This window comes from Hyla sarda, chromosome 4 (assembly GCF_029499605.1).
Source record: "Hyla sarda isolate aHylSar1 chromosome 4, aHylSar1.hap1, whole genome shotgun sequence".
NCBI classification, from domain to species: domain Eukaryota; kingdom Metazoa; phylum Chordata; class Amphibia; order Anura; family Hylidae; genus Hyla; species Hyla sarda.
The window spans coordinates 37,147,717-37,168,816 of record NC_079192.1 but is presented as its reverse complement, the minus strand read 5'-3'; the positions used below and the strand labels follow the sequence as shown (position 1 = coordinate 37,168,816).

The window sequence follows — 21,100 nt, the reverse complement described above, 5'->3', positions numbered from 1 at the left end:
TATATATATATTTTATAAGCAACCGGTACACTTTAAAGGGGTACTCCGGTGGAAAACTTTTTTTTTTTTTTTTTTATTAACTGGTGCCACAAAGTTAACAGATTTGTAAATTACTTCTATTTAAAAAATCTTAATCCTTCCAGTATTTATTAGCTGCTGAATACTACAGAGGAAATTATTCTCTTTTTGGTAAACAGTGCTCTCTGCTGACATCACGAGCACAGTGCTCTCTGCTGACATCTCTGTCCATTTTAGGAACTGTCCAGAGCAGCGTATGTTTGCTATGGGTATTTTCTCCTACTCTGGACAGTTCTTAAAATGGACAGAGATGTCAGCAGAGAGCACTGTGTTCCAAAAAGAAAAAGCATTTCCTCTGTAGTATACAGCTGCTGATAAGTAGTGGAAGGATTAAGATTTTTTTTAATAGAAGTCATTTACAAATCTGTTTAACTTTCTGGCACCAGTTGATTTAAAAAACAAAAAACTAAAAGTTTTCCACCGGAGTACTCCTTTAAATTCGTGCTCAAAAGCTGCAAAAGCAAAGCCTCGTACTCAAGAAGTCACTTAAACTTAAATACTACATAATATACACATTGTATAACAATAGCGAACATGAATACTTCAATCTTTAATTATAGAAGAGAACAAGAAAAAAAAATAAAAAATTAGGGTGGGTATTCTAAAGTGCGATTGGTTATTTTTTCTTTACATTTGCCCAAATGTAAGTTATAACAATAATGAAACAATTATATCAACTCGAAATTAAATAGAATAATAATAATATTGAAAAGTGACAATTCAAGAGCTGAATTTTTATATGGAAGTTCCAGCTTGACAGGATGCTATCCAATACCTGCTACATGAAGACGATACGTCGTCCAGCCTAAAGCTTCCATCATCTCAACTGAATTTAGGTCTTAAAGATACAAGAATTTTAAATGTTTTTTTTTTTTTTTGGTAAAATAAAACAAAAATAAGGTAGGGAAAGTAAATAATGCACTTTAAATACAATTTACCCTGAAATTATTGGGGTTCACATGTGCCATGCTTGTACAAAAAAACAAAAAAAGTGCAGTTACAGATTTTTGGTTTTTAATTTACAGTAAAAAAAATTTTTTTTTAATGTTTTGCTTTAAAGGGGTATTCCAGGCAAAACCTTTTTTTTTTATATATATATATCAACTGGCTCAGGAAAGTTAAACAGATTTGTAAATTACTTCTATTACAAAAATCTTAATCCTTCCAATAATTATTAGCGTCTGAAGTTTTCTGTCTAACTGCTCAATGATGATGTCACGTCCCGGGAGCTGTGCATGATGGGAGAATATCCCCATAGGAACTGCACAGCTCCCGGGACGTGAGTCATCAGAGAGCAGTTAGACAGAAAAAAACAACTCAACTTCAGAAGCGAATAACTATTAGAAGGATTAAGATTTTTTAATAGAAGCAATTTACAAATCTGTTTAACTTTCCGGAGCCAGTTGATATATAAAAAAAAAAAAAAAAAAAAAAAAAAAAGTTTTGGTCTGGAATACCCCTTTAACAAAAAAAATTAATAGTAGCAAAGTAGCACATATGGACTCAGCCTTAAAGGGGTACTCCGCTGCTCAAAGTTTGGAACAAACTGTTCTGAAGGTTGGAGGCGACAGCCTGTGACGTCATAAACCCGCCCCCTCATGGAGTCACGCTCCGCCCCCTCAATGCAAGTCTATGGGACTTGCATTGAGGGGGCGGGGCGTGAAGTCACGAGGGGGCGGGGCTATGATGTCACAAGCTCCCGACGCCGGCTCCAACGTTCGGAACAGTTTGCTCATAACGATGAGCAGCGGAGTACCCCTTTAAAAAGAAGAAGTCTCACCTAGAAAACAAATTTCCATAATGCCCGGGCTGTAATAAAATAAAACAAACATGACTCACCTGCCATCACTCCCTCTGTGTCCCGGTATCTCGCTCCGTTCCGGCCGCCTTCTTCCTGGTCCTGCCGTGGTCAGTGCGTCACAAATCCCCTCAGCAAATCGAGGGCCGCAACGATGTCCCGCCTCTGCCAGTGATAGGCTGGGCGGCAGTGTGATGCATGGAGCCACAGCATTGGTCTCTGGGATTCAGTGCATCAAACTACCACTCAGCCTATCACCGGCAGAGGCGGGACATCGTTGCGGCCTGCGATTTGCTGAGGGGCTTTGTGACCAGGAAGAAGGCGGCGACGGCAGGACAGAGCGCGATACCGGGACACAGACGGAGGCAGGTTAGTCAGGTTTTATTTTATTGCAGCCTGGGCATTATGGAAAAATGTTTCTAGGTGAGACTTCTCCTTTAGGGTCTATTCACACGGACAGTATTCTGCGCAGATTTCAGTGTAAACTGAATGACTGAACACAGCTTGAAATCCTGCGCATCAAATCTGCGCAGAATACTGTACGTGTGAATAGACCTTTAAGGCCCCATTCACATGGCAGAATTTCCGAGCAGATTCTGATAGAAAAGTTCCACTCGTAAATTCCATTGCAGCAGACTCCAATTGCTTGCAATAAGCTGCACCGCGCACATGTCAAGAGTTTCCGCAACGATAAATCAAAATTCTGGACTGCGCGGGAAAAAGGAACATTTCCAAGTGGTCCTAGTGCTGGGACCTGCTGCCTGTGGACTGTCCCCCCCCCAGAATTTTTCAGGGTGCAGAGAAAAAAAATATATATTTGACTTCTAACCTTATAGTGTCCAATATTGGTGAAAAATTCTCTTTTCTCCCCAATATAGAATTACAAAGTAACAAAGAATGTCCAATCCACTAACATGGCACTGGGTATCTTGTGATGCAGGAGACACGCCACTTACCTGCTATTCATAAAAATAATGATCAAAGTTACTACTTTATTTTCTTTAACACTGAACATTTTTTTTTTTAAGTGTTTTTTTTTTTTTTAATTTGTACAAATTCTCAACTCGAGTTAAGAACCGGAGGTTAAGAAACTGCAGCGCTGGCTTCACTCAGTAAAACAGAGGAAGAGACGCTAAAGAAATTAAACATGTTATAAAAAAAAATTTGGGTTCGTGACCACAAAATAATTTTTTTTTTTTTTTTAAGTTACCAGGCAATAATTTAATCCATGGATGGATGCAGAAAGCCTCCCTGTATACATGTGTGGATGGAGATCCTCACAATGTTATTTGCTGATGGAGGAGAAGATGCAGTTGCCTCTTTGTTTGTCTCTAGTCTCATCTTTCTGCTGCTCTGGGAAAATACTTCCACACTGAGTTTTGCGGCAAGGTTCCATAGTGATCGCCACTCCCACACCACTACGGCCCGACATCATATGGGTCACCTCTGTCCATGTGTCTTGGGCTGGGTCATAACATTCCACACTGTCCAAGAAGGTGTTCCCATCATATCCACCTAGAAGGCAGAAAAATTGTATCATTGGAGCAGTATTATAGTAGTTATATTCTTGTATATAGGAGCAGTATTATAGTAGTTATATTCTTGTATATAGGAGCAGTATTATAGTAGTTATATTCTTGTATATAGGAGCAGTATTATAGCAGTTATATTCTTGTATATAGGAGACAGTATTATAGTAGTTATATTCTTGTATATAGGAGCAGTATTATAGTAGTTATATTCTTGTATATAGGGGGGCAGTATTATAGTAGTTATATTCTTGTATATAGGAGCAGTATTATAGTAGTTATATTCTTGTATATAGGAGGCAGTAATATAGTAGTTATATTCTTGTATATAGGAGCAGTATTATAGTAGTTATATTCTTGTATATAGGAGCAGTATTATAGTAGTTATATTCTTGTATATAGGAGCAGTATTATAGTAGTTATATTCTTGTATATAGGAGCAGTATTATAGCAGTTATATTCTTGTATATAGGAGACAGTATTATAGTAGTTATATTCTTGTATATAGGAGCAGTATTATAGTAGTTATATTCTTGTATATAGGGGGGCAGTATTATAGTAGTTATATTCTTGTATATAGGAGCAGTATTATAGTAGTTATATTCTTGTATATAGGAGGCAGTAATATAGTAGTTATATTCTTGTATATAGGAGCAGTATTATAGTAGTTATATTCTTGTATATTGGAGCAGTATTATAGTAGTTATATTCTTGTATATAGGAGACAGTATTATAGCAGTTATATTCTTATATATAGGAGCAGTATTATTGTAGTTATATTCTTGTATATAGGAGCATTATTATAGTAGTTATATTCTTGTATATAGGAGACAGTATTATAGTAGTTATATTCTTGTATATAGGAGGCAGTATTATTGTAGGTATATTCTTGTATATAGGAGCAGTATTATAGTAGTTATATTCTTGTATATAGGAGACAGTATTATAGCAGTTATATTCTTATATATAGGAGCAGTATTATTGTAGTTATATTCTTGTATATAGGAGCATTATTATAGTAGTTATATTCTTGTATATAGGAGACAGTATTATAGTAGTTATATTCTTGTATATAGGAGGCAGTATTATTGTAGGTATATTCTTGTATATAGGAACAGTATTATAGCAGTTATATTCTTGTATATTGGAGCAGTATTATAGCAGTTATATTCTTGTATATAGGAGCAGTATTATAGCAGTTATATTCTTGTATATAGGAGCAGTATTATAGCAGTTATATTCTTGTATATAGGAGCAGTATTATAGCAGTTATATTCTTGTATATAGGAGCAGTATTATAGCAGTTATATTCTTGTATATAGGAGCAGTATTATAGCAGTTATATTCTTGTATATAGGAGCAGTATTATAGCAGTTATATTCTTGTATATAGGAGCAGTATTATAGCAGTTATATTCTTGTATATAAGTGGCAGTGTTATAGTAGTTATATTCTTGTACATAGGAGCAGTATTATAGTAGGTATATTCTTGTATATAGGAGCAGTATTATAGTAGTTATATTCTTGTATATAGGAGCAGTATTATAGTAGTTATATTCTTGTATATAGGAGCAGTATTATAGTAGTTATATTCTTGTATATAGGAGGCAGTATTATAGTAGTTATATTCTTGTATATAGGAGGCAGTATTATAGTAGTTCTATTCTTGTATATAGGAGCAGTATTATAGTAGTTATATTCTTGTATATAGGAGACAGTATTATAGCAGTTATATTCTTGTATATAGGAGCAGTATTATAGTAGTTGTATTCTTGTATATAGGAGCAGTATTATAGCAGTTATATTCTTGTATATAGGAGGCAGTGTTATAGTAGTTATATTCTTGTATATATGAGCAGTATTATAGTAATTATATTCTTCTATATAGGAGGCAGTATTATAGTAGTTATATTCTTGTATATAGGAGCAGTATTATAGTAGTTATATTATTGTATATAGGAGCAGTATTATAGTAGTTATATTCTTGTAAAGAGGAGGAAGTATTATAGTAGTTATATTCTTGTACATAGGAGCAGTATTATAGTAGGTATATTCTTGTATATAGGAGGCAGTATTATAGTAGTTATATTCTTGTATATAGGAGACAGTATTATAGCAGTTATATTCTTGTATATAGGAGCAGTATTATAGTAGTTATATTCTTGTATATAGGAGCAGTATTATAGCAGTTATATTCTTGTATATAGGAGCAGTATTATAGCAGTTATATTCTTGTATATAGGAGACAGTATTATAGCAGTTATATTCTTGTATATAGGAGCAGTATTATAGTAGGTATATTCTTGTATATAGGAGCAGTATTTTAGTAGTTATATTCTTGTACAAAGCAGACAGTATATAGTAATGATATTCTTAAGGGGCAGTATTATAGTAGTTATACTCATGTGGAGCAGGGGATTGACCCAGGTGCTACTAGAACTTTTCTGGTTCAGATACATTTTTGTCACATTCAGCCATCATTCAGAAAAGATAAAAGCGGTTGTGCAACATAAGAAACAACCTGAATTTGGTGTCAAAAAGTATAACAAAGCAACTTATTTTTACTATGTTTTTTAGCCATAGTGCACACATATTAGCTCTGCTCTCTCGCTTGTAGCTATGACATCACATCACACGCTCAGATTTTATAAGGCAGCAGGAAGCCTTTGTAAGATAAGACAGCAGTGAGCCTGTCCTGACAAATGACTGTGACTGGGAAAGTCATCCTGCTGCCTTAAAATCCAATGAGCAGTAATATGAGCTCCACCTCTTAACATCAATGGTCTGGTCCTCAGCAGACAGGAGGGGAGCAGGGACACGAGCTCTACTTTCAGAGAGTGTGAAGTGATGTTACATATATGTGCAGCATGGCTAACAGCATTATATTAGTAAGTTGCTTTATTATACTTTACAACTTATGACACCATACACAGGAAATTTCCCTCCGTTGGGCAACAGTCTTAAAGGGGTACTACCGTGCTGACAGCTTAACTCCTATCGAAAGGATAGTGGATAAATTGCCTGATCACACGGGGTCTCGCCGCTGGGGACCCCTACGATCTCGCACGCAGCACCCAGCTCTCATCAGGCCCCGGAGCGAACATCTGCTCCGGGTCTGATGAAGGGGCCGGTGATCGTGACATCACAGCTCCACCCCCATGTGACTTCACGCTCCGCTCCCTCAATGAAAGTCTATGGCAGGGGCGAGACAGCTGTCTCGCCCCCCCTGCCATAGACTTACATTGAGGGGGCGGAGCGTGACGTCACATGGGGGCGGAGCTGTGACGTCACTATACTCCGGCCTGTGATCGGCAGTCATCGCTCCGGGGCCTGATGAGAGCGGGGTGCTGTGGGACCCCGCGCGATCAGGTAACTTATCCCCTATCCTTTAGATAGGGGATAAGTTGTCAGCACGGTAGTACCCCTTTAAGTATAATCTTTAATCACAACTTTTTTAGGTTGTAGCTAATCTGGCACAATAACCTTCTGAAAGAACATATTACAGCTGTAAAGTTCAGTGAACTGCGCATTCATTGTATAACTATATAAAAAGCGACTTCTTCCTTTCTGATAGGTTGAGGCTACAGCTAGATAGCTATGGTGGACACCATCACATCCACATTACATTTCTAACATTTTCATGAGGTTTTCCTAGATACCTAGCACATAGATCTTTCCTTGGTGGACAGTGACCCCCAGCGCACTCCTCCGGTGTGCCATAGGTGCCACAAAGCTCCACGAGTCTCTTTCAATATCATACTTCTCCACGCTGTTCAGCTGGTCTCTTCCATCATAACCTCCCATGGCGTAGACACTAGTATCAAGCGCACAGGCACCTGCAGAAATAAAATGGCACCATGTGATCACAACTGGGGATGTGGGTAGTTATTGTATTTATTGGTGCCTCATCTTATTATGCTGTAGGCCAGAGTGCTCACAATAAAAAATAGATAAATATATATATCTAAATAAAAATCATAAAATGTTGCAGTATCTTGTAATACCTTTTTTATTGGACTAACAGAATTTTGTAGAGAAGCTTTCGGGATTCCTCCCTTTATCAAGTCCAAAGCAAATCTAAGCTCACAAGTAGTTACATCTAGTAGTTACACAGGTTACATCTCACAAATATGCAGGGGTTAAAGGGGTACTCCACCCCTAGACATCTTATCCCCTATCCAAAGGATAGGGGATAAGATGTGTGATCGCGGGGGTCCCGCTGCTGGGGATCCCCGCAATATAGCATGCGGCACCCACCTGTATCTGCTTCTGGAAGCGCTGGAGGTTATGGCTCCCGACTACGGGAACGGAGTATCGTGACATCATGGCTCCGCCCCCGTGTGATGTCACGCCCGCCCCCTCAATGCAAGTCTATGGGAGGGGGCGTGACGGCTCCCATAGACTTGCATTGAGGGGGAGGGGCGTGACATCACATGGGGGCGGAGTTGTGACGTCACGATGGTCGGGAGGCATAACACAGAGCTTCCAGCAGTGCTTACAGGTGGGTGCTGCATGCTATATTGCGGGGGTCCCCAGCGGCGGGACCCCTGCGATCACACATCTTATCCCTTATCCTTTGGATAGGGGCTAAGATGTCTAGGGACGGAGTACCCCTTTAAGACAATAGTTCATAACACGTGGAGAGAAGGAATGCTCACGGCACTAGATATGCTGACATCAAATTGCTTCTTTATTCAGACATCGGGAGTGGAGACACGAGGACAGGTCAACAACCGTTTCGCCAGTAGAAGCCATTTGAGGTTCGCATATCGAGTGCCGTGACCATTCCTTCTCTCCGCATGTTATGAACATTTGCTTTGGTTCTATTGCCAGTGAGCACCAAAGGACTGACCTTGAGATTGCACCTCTCCAGCTGCGGGTGTTATATGGAGGTATATTGGGCAGTGCCGCCCCAGAACTCTTTTCTGTTCTATTGTTAAGACAATAGATGTGGAGAATTCACACTAAGATGGGCCATAAATTGTCCTGTTATAGGAACATAAGGATGAGCACTCATCCTTATCTACCGTATTTTTCGCCGTATAAGACGCACTTTTTCTTCCCCAAAACTGGGGGGAAAGAGTCGGTGCGTCTTATACGGCGAATACACCCCTATTGCGGCGGTCCTTGCGGCCATCAATGGCCGGGACCCGCGGCTAATACAGGACATCACCGATCGCGGTGATGCCCTGTATTAACCCTTCAGACGCGGCGATCAAAGCTGACCGCTGCGTCTGAAGGGAAAGTGACACTAACCCAGCTGTTCGGGACCGCCGCGATTTCACCGTGGCGGTCCAGAACAGCCCGACTGAATAGCCGGGTTAGTGCTTACAGGACACCGGGAGGGACCTCACCTGCCTTCTCGGTGTCTTCTCCGTTCAGGGATCCCCTGTATGGCCGGCGCTCTCCTTCCTCGTCATCACGTCGTCGCGTATGTGCGTCGGCGTGCGTAACGACGTGATGGCGGCGACTGAGAGCGAGGATACCCGGCCGGCAGCAGAGACGTTCCTGGAGCGACGGGGACAGCGATGGAGCGACATCCAGGGCAGCGGTGACGGGTCCGGAGCGGCGGGGACACGTGAGTATTACCTCCTATGCAGTGGTCTTCAATCTGCGGACCTCCAGATGTTGCAAAACTACAACTCCCAGCATGCCAGGACAGCCAACGGCTGTCCGGGCGTGCTGGGAGTTGTAGTTTTGCAACATCTGGAGGTCCGCAGGTTGAAGACCACTATTGGGTTCAAAATCTTTATTTTTTTAGATTTTGCACCTATAAATTGGGTGCGTCTTATACGCCGGTGCGTCCTATAGGGCGAAAAATACGGTATTTAGTCTATGTTCCCATAGCAGGACAATAAAACCTATTATTTCTAAAGTAATAATGGAAAAAAATAAATAAAAAGCACACACAGTCTTCACATTTTATGGATTTACATACTACATATTGAGACATAATTAAAAATACACACACACATATATATATATATATATATATATATATATATATATTCTCTCCCGTATCTCTCACCTGACTGAAAGAGTCTCATAATGTAAACATAGGAAGACATAGGACAATCTCACTCACAGACACAGAACAAGGTCTAGTGATCGCTTGAGGTCTGAGCACTCGGACCCTAAATGATGAAAACTTGTCTCTACACATGTCAAATGTTTTTTTTATGGCCACAGGTACACTTTAAACTTTTTTTTTTTTTTTTTTACACACCACACACTGCTTCTACATTACGGCCTAATTTATGTAAAATAAATAATGACGCTATGAATTCTGTCATATGTTGTTTTCATCCAAGGTTGTACAGTGATCCCTCAACTAGAGATGAGTGCAGTTACAGTGATTCGATTCGTCACAAACTTCTCGGCTCGGCGGTTGATGACTTTATCCTGCATAAATTAGTTCAGCTTTCAGGTGCTCCTGTGGCTGGAAAAGGTGGATACAGTCCTAGGAGAGAGTCTCCAGCCTTTTACTGATAAAAACCCTGTATTACTGATAAAACCCCTGTATTACTGATAAAAACCCCTGTATTACTGATAAAAACCCCTGTATTACTGGTAAAAACCCCTGTATTACTGGTAAATCCCCTGTATTACTGATAAAAAAAACTGTATTACTGATAAAACCCCTGTATTACTGATAAAACCCCTGTATTACTGGTAAATCCCCTGTATTACTGATAAAAAAAACTGTATTACTGATAAAAACCCCTGTATTACTGATAAAACCCCTGTATTACTGAAGTGTATGCACTGATTTCCTGTCTGGTAGCGCCCCCTACAGTACAGGGTGGTATTACATGTTCTGTACTGCTCTTTACAGGGTTAGCTGCTCCTTTGGACACAAGGTGAGGACGGCTCCATGTTACTTTTTTTAGGACCCTGAAGAAGCTCCTGTCCTCTCCATAGACAGTGATTACAGCTCCCAGCAGATCTTTATTACTTTTTATATGTAAGGACTTGATTTATCTGTATTTGTTATCTACTTATTTTTCTTTAACCCCTTAACGACATTGGATGTAAATGTACGTCATGGTGCGGTGGTACTTAACACACCATGACATACATTTACGCAATGAACAAGTGCTCGCATCCGGTGCTTGCTTCACGCGCGGCAGGTCCCGGCTATTAGCAGCCGGGGACCCGCCGGTAATGGTGGACATCAGCAATCGCACCAATGTCCGCCATTAACCGCTCAGATGCCGTGATCAACACAGATCACGGCATCTGCGGCAGTGCAGCACTTAAAATGGATGATCGGATCACCCGCAGCGCTGCCGCGGGGATCCGATCATCTGTAATGTCTCCTGGGGTTTTCTGCTCTGGTTTGAGATCGAGCAGACCAGAGCAGAAGATCACCAATAATACTGATCAGTGCTGTGCCCTATGCATAACACTGAACAGTATTAGCAATCAAATGATTGCTATAAAATTAAAGTCTGACTATTAAAGTGTAAAAAAAATAAAAATAAAAAGTGAAAAATCCCCTCCCCCAATAAAAAGTCAATTTTTCCCATTTTACCCCCAAAAAGCGTAAAAAAACATTTTTTTTTATAAACATATTTGGTATCGCTGCGTGCGTAAATGTCCGAATTATTAAAATATAATGTTTTTTTGGTCACATCATATTCCCAAAAAATGATTTATAAAAAATGTATTAAAAGTTTCATATACGCAAATGTGGTATAAATAAAAAGTATAGATCACGGCGCAAAAAAAATTAGCCCCCATACCGCCGCTTATACGAAAAAATGAAAAAGGATTTTAAACGTACTAATTTGGTTAAAAAGTTGGAGATTTTTTTAAAGTGGTACAATAATAGAAAAGTATGTAATCATGGGTATCATTTTAATGGGATTGACCCACAGAATAAAGAAAACAGGTATTTTTATCGTAAATTGTACAGCGTAAAAACAAAAGCTTACAAAATTCTGTTTTTCTTTTCAATTTCGCCGCACAAATAGTATTTTCTGGGTTGCGCCGTACATTTTATGGTAAAATGAGTGATGTCATTACAAAGGACAACTGGTTGCGCAAAAGACAAGCCCTCATACTCTTCTGTAGATTAAAATATAAAAGTTATGATTTTTAGAAGGCGAGGAGGAAAAAAGGAAAGTGAAAAATAAAATTGGTCTGGTCCTTAAGGGGTTAATCCTCACTTTTTCCTATTTTTTGGATGACATTTTGGTGGCTTCAGAACCAATTACCAGATTTACATAGTTCTGGTCTCAACATACGATTTCAACATACAATGGTCGTCCTGGAACAGATTAATATTGTAACTTGAGGGACCACTGTATTTACTTAATTTAAAGCATTCTAAAAATACCTTTTTTTTTTTTAATGTTTAAATTCAATCCCAATTTGTAAAACCATAGACCATACCAGTTGTATGTAAGATGCAAAAAAGGCTGATTTCCAAGGATTAGAAAAAAACATAGCTGCTTTATCCCAGAAACAGTGCCACTCTTGACTTCAGGTTGTGTGTGGTACTGCACTGGAGTGTATAGAGTTGTAATACCACACACAACCTGAGGACAAGAGTGGCACTGTTTTCTGTCTTTCTAATCCTGGATAAAACCTTCAAGTCACTAATTCTAGTAAGAACATTGAACTCACCAGCACCACTCCGCACCACATTCATTGATGCGATATCCCGCCATTCATCAGTTTCTGGATAATAACACTCAGCAGAGTTCAGTCTGTTTGTCCCATCAAAGCCGCCCACAGCATAAAGGAGCCGGTTCAGTACAGCAACACCGACACCAATCCGCCGTGTCTTCATTGGAGATACAGTCTGCCATTCATCTTTCTCTGGGTCATACCTGTGGGAAATAGCACAAGGATGACGCTTGGAGGAACACAAAAGGCAATTTTCATTTTTTTTAGACTATATCATGCTACCACAGGAAAAAAAGGCAACAGAAAACGAGGGGGAGGGAAAAAAAACAACAACATTTAACACTATATTCAGGCTTTCCTGGTATTCCAGCCTTGCTGCCGGTCTAGGACAGTGGAGAAATAATGTCAGCTTTGCTGCCGGTCTAGGACAGTGGAGAAATAATGTCAGCTTTGCTGCCGGTCTAGGACAGTGGAGAAATAATGTCAGCTTTGCTGCCGGTCTAGGACAGTGGAGAAATAATGTCAGCTTTGCTGCCGGTCTAGGACAGTGGAGAAATAATGTCAGCTTTGCTGCCGGTCTAGGACAGTGGAGAAATAATGTCAGCTTTGCTGCCGGTCTAGGACAGTGGAGAAATAATGTCAGCTTTGCTGCCGGTCCAGGACAGTGAACATGTAATGCCAGCTCCCCATGTGGTTTAGGAAATAGTATGATATACCCGACAATGCACCCATGGTGTACAGCTTTCATTTCCATCAGATCAGAAAACAGGACAGAGATAACGTGGTTTTGATTGAAAAACCAGATAGTTCTCTCTATGATCTGAGAACATCACGAGTGCTCCACCAGACCATGATGGAAACTATGGTGGGGGGGGGGGAGCATACACAGAAGCCCTTGATTTTACATTATATACACGCACATTACTTGCTGCAGAATCTTTTACAGGGGTTTATGTGCAAGACTCTGGAAACTCCCCTTGTTACAGCCGGTGGTTGAGGAGAGGGAACCTCGGGAATAAAGTTATATTGAACGACTTTACGTTCCACTTATGTTTCTGCTTCTAACTGGTTTTATAAACAGAAGAGGAAGCACTGGGAGCCGTCACAGATTACACACTGGTTTATTTATAGGAGGCTGAATGGCACCGCCAACCATATCTGCAAGAAGAGCAGTATATGACATTATCCACCAGGGGGCAGGGTACCAAGCAAGGCAAGAAACCTTTCGGAGAAACACGGTATTACATTCCGTGAGGGGTGTCATTGCCGAAATAGGGTCCCATGTGGGGGGGTTCATTGTTTTGGGTGCATGGAGGTTTTGTAAACGCACATGGCCCCCGACTTCCATTCCAAACAAATTCTCTCTCCAAAAGCCCAATGGCGCTCCTTCTCTCCTGAGCATTGTAGTTTGCCCGCAGAGCACTTTACATCTACACATGGGATATTTCCCTACTCAGAAGAAATGGGGTTACAAACTTTGGGGGTCATTTTCTCCTATTACCCCTCGTAAAAATGGTAAATTTGGGGAGGAATAAACGCATTTTAGTTAAAAAAATATATAAAAATAAATTTACACATCCAACTTTACCGAAAAGTCGTCAAACACCTGTGGGGTGTTCAGGCTCACTGTACCCCTTGTCACGTGCACTGTCATACACACACAAAAGGGACTACAACTCCCAGCATGTGTCAATCAGGAGTCTTCAGTCTGTGGTATAACACCAGCATGCTGCCTCTGTAGTCCCCTGGGGGTTGTAGTTCATCACACCTCTGTAGGGCATACACTAGTGTTTCCCAACCAGGGTGCCTCCAGGTGTTGCAAAACTACAACTCCCAGCAAGCCCTGACAGCCTTTGGGCATGCTAGGAGTTGTAGATTTTCAACAGCTGGAGGCACACTGGTGTAACATGATGTGTATGCTAAATAGGCTAGAACAGTGTTTCCCAACCAGTGTGCCTCCAGCTGTTGCAAATCTACAACTCCCAGCATGCCCAAAGTCTGTCAGGGAATGCTGGGAGTTGTAGATTTACAAGTTGGAGGCACACTGGTTTGTAAACACTAGCATACACACACATAACAGGGACTACATCTCCCATCATGTGTCATTCAGGAGTCCCCTCCCCCTTCACATATAGAGATCATATCCAGTATGAGATTTATTCCCCTGCAGTCCATACATCCCCAGTCCGTGCACCTTCTCATCCTCCCCTTCAGATAACACTTATCTTCTCTGTGTTATTTCTCTTGTGCAGACCTGCGTCCTTAGAATACAGAGCAGGGGGAGGGGAGGTTAGGAGCTGTGTACTCAGCTGGATGAGATGAGGGGGCGTGGCTTATTCCTCTCATGCAGACAGAGAGAAAAAAAAAGCTGCGTCATCTTGTCCACAACAGACTCAGAACTGTGGACAACAGTAAAAGAAAACCCTCTGAACTTCTTGTCCAACAAACAGGTAAGAAAAACACATACATGCTGCCAAAACATATAACACGTGTATATTGCAAAAAAACTAAACTTACAAAGAAGATGCCATATAGTCAAAAAAATTTACCACCGGAGTACTCCTTTAAGGCTAGGATCACACTACAGAATTTCTGCCTGCAATTGCGCTTTGAAATTGCAGGCAGAAATTCCGCTTGCTAAAATGTACTGTATAGTGAATGGGTTTCCGTTCACAAATTCCGCTTCATAAATTCCGAAATGTGAATTTGTGAACGGAAAATACACTTGAAAATTCCCGCCTGAAGAATGGCGCTGCCCATTCTTCAGGCGGAAATACTCGCGGAACACATTGCAGTCTATTGGAGACTGCAGTGTCCGCCCGGTCCTAGCGCCGATTGAGTCAGTCGGCGCCGGCCGCACTCGGAATCTCCAGGTGGAAACTTTCTGCTCGAAGATTCCGCAGTGTGAACCTAGCCTAAGGGGTTAAAGGGGTATTCCAGGCAAAAACTTATATATATATATATATATATATATATATATATATATATATATATAATCAACTGGCTCCGGAAAGTTCAACAGATTTGTAAATTACTTCTATTAAAAAATCTTAATCCTTCCAATAGTTATTAGCTTCTGAAGTTTTCTGTCTAATTGCTCAATGATGATGTCATGTCCCGGGAGCTGTGCATGATGGGAAAATATCCCCATAGGAGCTGCACAGCTCCTGGGACGTGAGTCATCAGAAGGCAGTTAGACAGAAAACAACAACTCAACTTCAGAAGCTAATAACTATTGCAAGGATTAAGATTTTTTAATCGAAGTAATTTACAAATCTGTTTAACTTTCCGGAGCCAGTTGATATATATAAAAAAAGGTTTTGTCCTGGAATACCCCTTTAACCCCTTAAGGACCCAGGACGTACTAGAAGGTCCTGGCACCCTGAGCTTTAAGGACCCAGGACGTACTAGTACGTCCTGGTGTTTCTCCGGTCTCTGCCGCGCCCCGGGCAGAGATCGGAAGCGGATGCCTGCTGAAATGCTTCAGCAGGCATCCAGGGCAAACGCCGAGGGGGGCCATGTAGGCCCCCCATGTCGGCGATCGCCGCAAATCGCAAGGGAAATCGCCCTTGCGATCTGCGGCGATACCGGGCTGATCGGGTCTCTGGGACCCGACCACCCGGTAATTTCGCATGATCCCGGCTGTCACAGACAGCCAGGACCATGCTAAAGCATAGGAGCGAGGTGGCAAACCGGCCACCTCCTCCTATACCCTGCGATCTGTCGGTTAGTTAACCGACCAATCGCAGGAGGGGGGGGGGGGCGGTTACTTCCTCCCGTCCTGCCCGGCCCCTTGAAGTCCGGAGAGGACGGGAGGAAGACCGGAGGACACGGCGGGGGACGGGGGAGTGCTGGGGACCGGTCCCGGTACTTACCTCGTCCCCGAAGACCCGGATCCCGGCGATGAAGACGGCGGCGGCGACAGGTGAGTAGATCTTCAGCCGCGGTCGGGCCCTTTACAGCAATGCACGTCGCCGTAAAGCGACATGCATTGCTGTAATGGGACCCTGTAAACTACAACTCCCAGCATGCCCAGACAGCCCTTGGCGTCTGGGCATGCTGGGAGTTGCAGTTTTGCAACATCTGGAGGTCCTCAGTTTGGAGACCACTGTGCCCTTCCAGATGTTGCAAAACTACACATCCTCAGCATGCCCTTACTGTCCAAGCATGCTGGGAGTTGTAGTTCTGTAACATCTGGCCCTTCAGATGTTGCAGAACTACAACTCCCAGCATGCCTGGACAGTTTTGGCATACTGGGAGTTGTAGTTTTGCAACATCTGGAGGGCTGCAGCTTGGACACCACTACACAGTGGTCCCCAAACTGTTCTCCTCCAGCTGTTACGTAACCACTACTCCTAATATGCCCTTCGGCTGCCTGGGCATGCTGGGAGTTGTGGTTTTGCAACAACTGGAGGCACACTGGTTGGGAAACATTGTCTGTTTCCTAACTCAGTGTTTCCCAACCCGTGTGCCTCCAGCTGTTGCAAAACTATAACTGCCAGCATGCACTGATAGACTGTGCATGCTGGGAGTTGTAGTTTTGCACCAGCTGGAGGTCCCCCCCCTGTGAATGTACAGATTACATTCACATGGGCAGGGGGCTTACAGTGAGTATCAGGCTGCAAGTTTGCGATGCAGCAAATTTTGCGCGGCAGCTCAAACTCGTAGCGGGAAACTCGCTGTAACCCCCCCCCCCCCCCGCCCGTGTGACTGTACCCTAAAAACACTACACTACACTAACACAAAATAAAATAAAAAGTAAAAAACACTACATATACACATACCCCTTCACAGCCCCCCTCCCCTCCCCAATAAAAATGAAAAACGTCTGGTACGCCACTGTTTCCAAAATGGAGCCTCCAGCTGTTGCAAAACAACAACTCCCAGTATTGCCGGACAGCCGTTGACTGTCCAAGCATGCTGGGAGTTTTGCAACAGCTGGAGGCACCCTGTCCACCCCTATGCAAATCCCTAATTCAGGCCTCAAATGCGCATGGCGCTCTCACTTCGGAGCCCTGTCATATTTCAAGACAACAGTTTAGGGTCACATATGGGGTATCTCCGTACTCGGCAGAAATTGCCTAACAAATTTTGGGGGGCTTTTTCTCCTTTCACCCCTTATGAAAAGGGGAAGTTGGGGTCTACACCAGCATGTTGGTGTGAAAAAAAAAATTTTTACACTAACATGCAGGTGTTGCCCCATACTTTTCATTTTGACAAGAGGTAAAGGGGAAAAAAGCCCCCCAAAATTTGTAATGCAATTTCTCCCGACTACGGAGATACCCCATATGTGGGCGTAAAGTGTTCTGGGGGCGCACAACAAGGCCCAGAAAGGAGAGTGCACCATGTACATTTGAGGTGATTTGCACAGGGGTGGCTGATTGTTACAGCGGTTTTGACAAACGCAAAAAAGAAAAAAAAAACACATGTGACCCCATTTCGGAAACTACACCCCTCACGGAATGTAATGAGGGGTGCAGTGAGAATTTACACCCCACTGGTGTCTGACGGATCTTTGGAACAATGGGCTGTGCAAATAAAATATTTTGTACAGCCCACTGTTCCAAAGATCTGACAGACACCAGTGGGGGGTAAATGCTCACTGTACCCCTTGTTACGTTCCTCAAGGGGTCTAGTTTCCAAAATGGTATGCCATGTGGGGGTTATTTTGCTGTCCTGGCACCATAGGGTCTTCCTAAATGCGACATGCCCCCGAGCAAAATTTGCTCTCAAAAAGCCAAATATGACTCCTTCTCTTCTGAGCATTGTAGTTCGCCCGTAATGCACTTCATGCCAACTTATGGGATACCTCCACACTCAGAAGAGATGGGGTTAAAAATTTTGGGGGGTATTTTCTGCTATTAACCCTTGCAAAAATGTGAAATTTGGGGGGAAACACACATTTTTGTGAAAATTATTATATATTTTTTTACATATGCAAAAGTCGTGAAACACCTGTGGGGTATTAAGGCTCACTTAATTCCTTGTTGCGTTCCTCATGGGGTCTAGTTTCCAAAATGGTATGCCATGTGTTTTTTTTTGCTGTTCTGGCACCATAGGGGCTTCCTAAATGCAACATGCCCCCCAAAAACCATTTCTGAAAAACGTACTCTCCAAAATCCCCTTGTCGCTCCTTCGCTTCTGAGCCCTCTACTGCGCCCGCCGAACACTTTACATGGGCATATGAGGTATGTGCTTACTCGAGAGAAATTGGGCTACAAACACAAGTATAAATTTTCTCCTTTTACCCCTTGTAAAAATTCAAAAATTGGGTCTACAAGAAAATGCCAGTGTAAAAAATGAAGATTGTGAATTTTCTCCTTCACTTTGCTGCTATTCCTGTGAAACACCTAAAGGGTTAAAACGCTGACTGAATGTCATTTTGAATACTTTGGGGGGTACGGTTTTTATAATGGGGTCATTTGTGGGGTATTTCTAATATGAAGACCCTTCAAATCCACTTCAAACCTGAACTGGTCCCTGAAAAATAGTGAGTTTGAAAATTTTGTGAAAAATTGGAAAATTGCTGCGGAACTTTGAAGCCCTCTGGTGTCTTCCAAAAGTAAAAACTCATCAATTTTATGATGCAAACATAAAGTAGACATATTGGAAATGTGAATAAAATAAAATAAATATTCGGAATATCCATTTTCCTTACAAGCAGAGAGCTTCAAAGTTAGAAAAATGCTAAATTTTAAAATTTTTCATCAAATTTTGGGATTTTTTACCAAGAAAGGATGCAAGTTACCATAAAATTTTACCACTATGTTAAAGTAGAATATGTCACGAAAAAACAATCTCGGAATCAGATTGATAAGTAAAAGCATCCCAGAGTTATTAATGTTTAAAGTGACAGTGGTCAGATGTTCAAAAAATGGCCGGGTCCTAAGGTGTAAAATGGCTGGGTCCTTAAGGGGTTAAAGCACAATGTTGGACTGTCTAACACAACCAGCAGAAGCGGGTAAAAGCTCCTGTGCCGCCACCTTACTGTAATGTAATTTCATGTTCGCCTGCGGGAATAACCCACCAAGTATGACATGAAAGTATGTAATGCAATGTTTTTTTTAAACAGAGTGCCTCCAGCTGTTGCTAACCTACAACTCCTAGCATGCCGGGACAGAAATAGGCAATATGCTGGAAACAGCTGAGGCGCAGTGTCTGGAAAACACCGATGTGATGGGATAAAGTGGGTCACAGGGCCCACAAACAGGACAGAAGACCGCTGTTTCTAGAGAAGGAACTGCATTACGGAAAGTGGCGGGTCATGTGCTCGGCAGGATGTGCTGTCTGTCTTTAAGGAAGTAACACGAAAAAAAAGATAAAAAACAATAATACAGCAGGAAAAGTCTCATGTTACAAGGTAAATTATATGTAGGGTACGGCTGCATTTCTTTCATACTTTACCTCGACGTTGAAAAGTTCCCCCCTGAATCAACTAAACCGATGTAAAGGGTCTACAGCAGTGTTTCCCAACCAGGGTGCCTCCAGCTGTTGCAAAACTACAACTCCCAGCATGCCCGGACAGCCAGAGGCTGTCCGGGCATGCTGGGAGTTGTAGTTTTGCAACAGCTGGAGGCACCCTGGTTGGGAAACACTGGTCTACAGGCATAATTTACTGGATGGCCACTAAAGGGGTACTCCGGGGATATCAACTTACCCCAATCTAAAGGAGTGGGGATAAGCGTCTTATTGCAGTTCCGACCTCTGAGACCCCCGCAATCTCCTATACAGAGCCCAGCAGCTCACCCCGGGTGGGGGCCAATGCGCTGCGAACATGGGCGAGTTGTGGGGCTCCATACAGGAAAGCGCGGGGGGGTCACAGAGGTCAGACCACCTACAATCAATTATTCCCTATTCTGTGGATAGTGGATATGTTGACTTCCCCTGAGTGCCCCTTTAAAAAGGGGTACTCCAGTGGAAAACATTATTATTATTATTTTTTTGAATCATCTGGTGCCAGAAAGTTAAAACAGATTTATAAATGACTTCTATTAAAAAAAATCTTTATCCTTCCAGTACTTTTTAGCAGCTGTATGCTACAGAGGAAATTCATTTCTTTTTTTTTTGTCTTGTCCACAGTGCTCTCTGCTGACACCTGATGCCCGTATCAGGAACTGTCCAGAACAGGAGAAAAATCACCATTGCAAACCTATGCTGCTCTGGACAGTTCCTGACACGGACAGAGGTGTCAGCAGAGAGCACTGTGGACAAGACAAAAAAGAAATTAAAAAAAGAAAAAGAATTTTCTCTGTAGCATACAGCTGCTAAAAAGTACTGGAAGGGTAAAGATTTTTTTTAATAGAAGTAATTTACAAAAAAAATAAAATAAAAAGTTTTCCACTTTAGTAACCCTTTAAACTGAGCCATTTGTCCGTATATGTGCGCATGGCAAGGCTCTGGCAAACAGCTGATCAGTGGTGTCTCCGGACATTGGACCCTCATATGGTCAGATCCTGATAAGATTTGTTGGACTGAAGATTGTTGGGGCCTTCAGAATAAAGTTTCCATGGCAGCTGGAGGTCTTGTGAAGGACCCCCGACCTGCCATGGGTGTCTGTGTAACGGGTTGTGCTGTGCAGCACGGCCCGCCATATTGCTAGGGCACTAAGGGTCTATTCACACGGCGAAATTTCTGCCTCAAATTAAAGCCCAATAGACTTCTATGGTATTCCGCACTCCCATTCACACTTCTAAAATTTCCACTTGCGGAATTTCCGCATGGATCCCACACCAATTCCGCAAGCGGAAATTCACAAGTGTCAATAGACCCTAAAGGGGGAGATTTATCAAAACCTGCCCAGAGGAAAACTTGTCCAGTTGCACATAGCAACCAATCAGATCGCTTCTTTCATTTTTAGGAAGGAATCTGAAAAAATGAAAGAAGCGATCTGATTGGTTGCTATGGGCAACTCAGCAACTTTTTCTCTGGACAGGTTTTGATACATCTCCCCCTCAGTGTCTATTGACATGGCAGAATTTCCGCTCATCCGCCCCCAATTCCGCTTCCACTTGTGTGGATTTTGTGCTGAATTGTTGCGGAATTGTTGTGGAATCCAGGCGGGA

At 42.2% G+C, this 21,100-nt stretch overlaps 1 protein-coding gene across 2 annotated transcripts in view; it reads right to left on the bottom strand.

Moving 5' to 3' along the window:
* Window positions 1–2,202: 2,202 nt before the first annotated feature.
* Window positions 2,203–21,100, bottom strand: part of KEAP1 (kelch like ECH associated protein 1) — a 43,432-nt gene continuing 24,534 nt past the window's right edge. Inside the window, exons 5-7 of one of the 2 annotated variants that reach the window (XM_056570552.1) lie at window positions 12,036–12,241; window positions 7,064–7,240; window positions 2,203–3,391 (exon numbers count right to left, since the gene is read on the bottom strand). In XM_056570552.1, the coding sequence (XP_056426527.1) occupies window positions 3,162–3,391; window positions 7,064–7,240; window positions 12,036–12,241 (613 nt within the window). In that variant the 3' untranslated portion in view covers window positions 2,203–3,161. The remainder of the gene's footprint in view (window positions 3,392–7,063; window positions 7,241–12,035; window positions 12,242–21,100) is intronic. The other variant, XM_056570551.1, reaches the window with a different exon arrangement.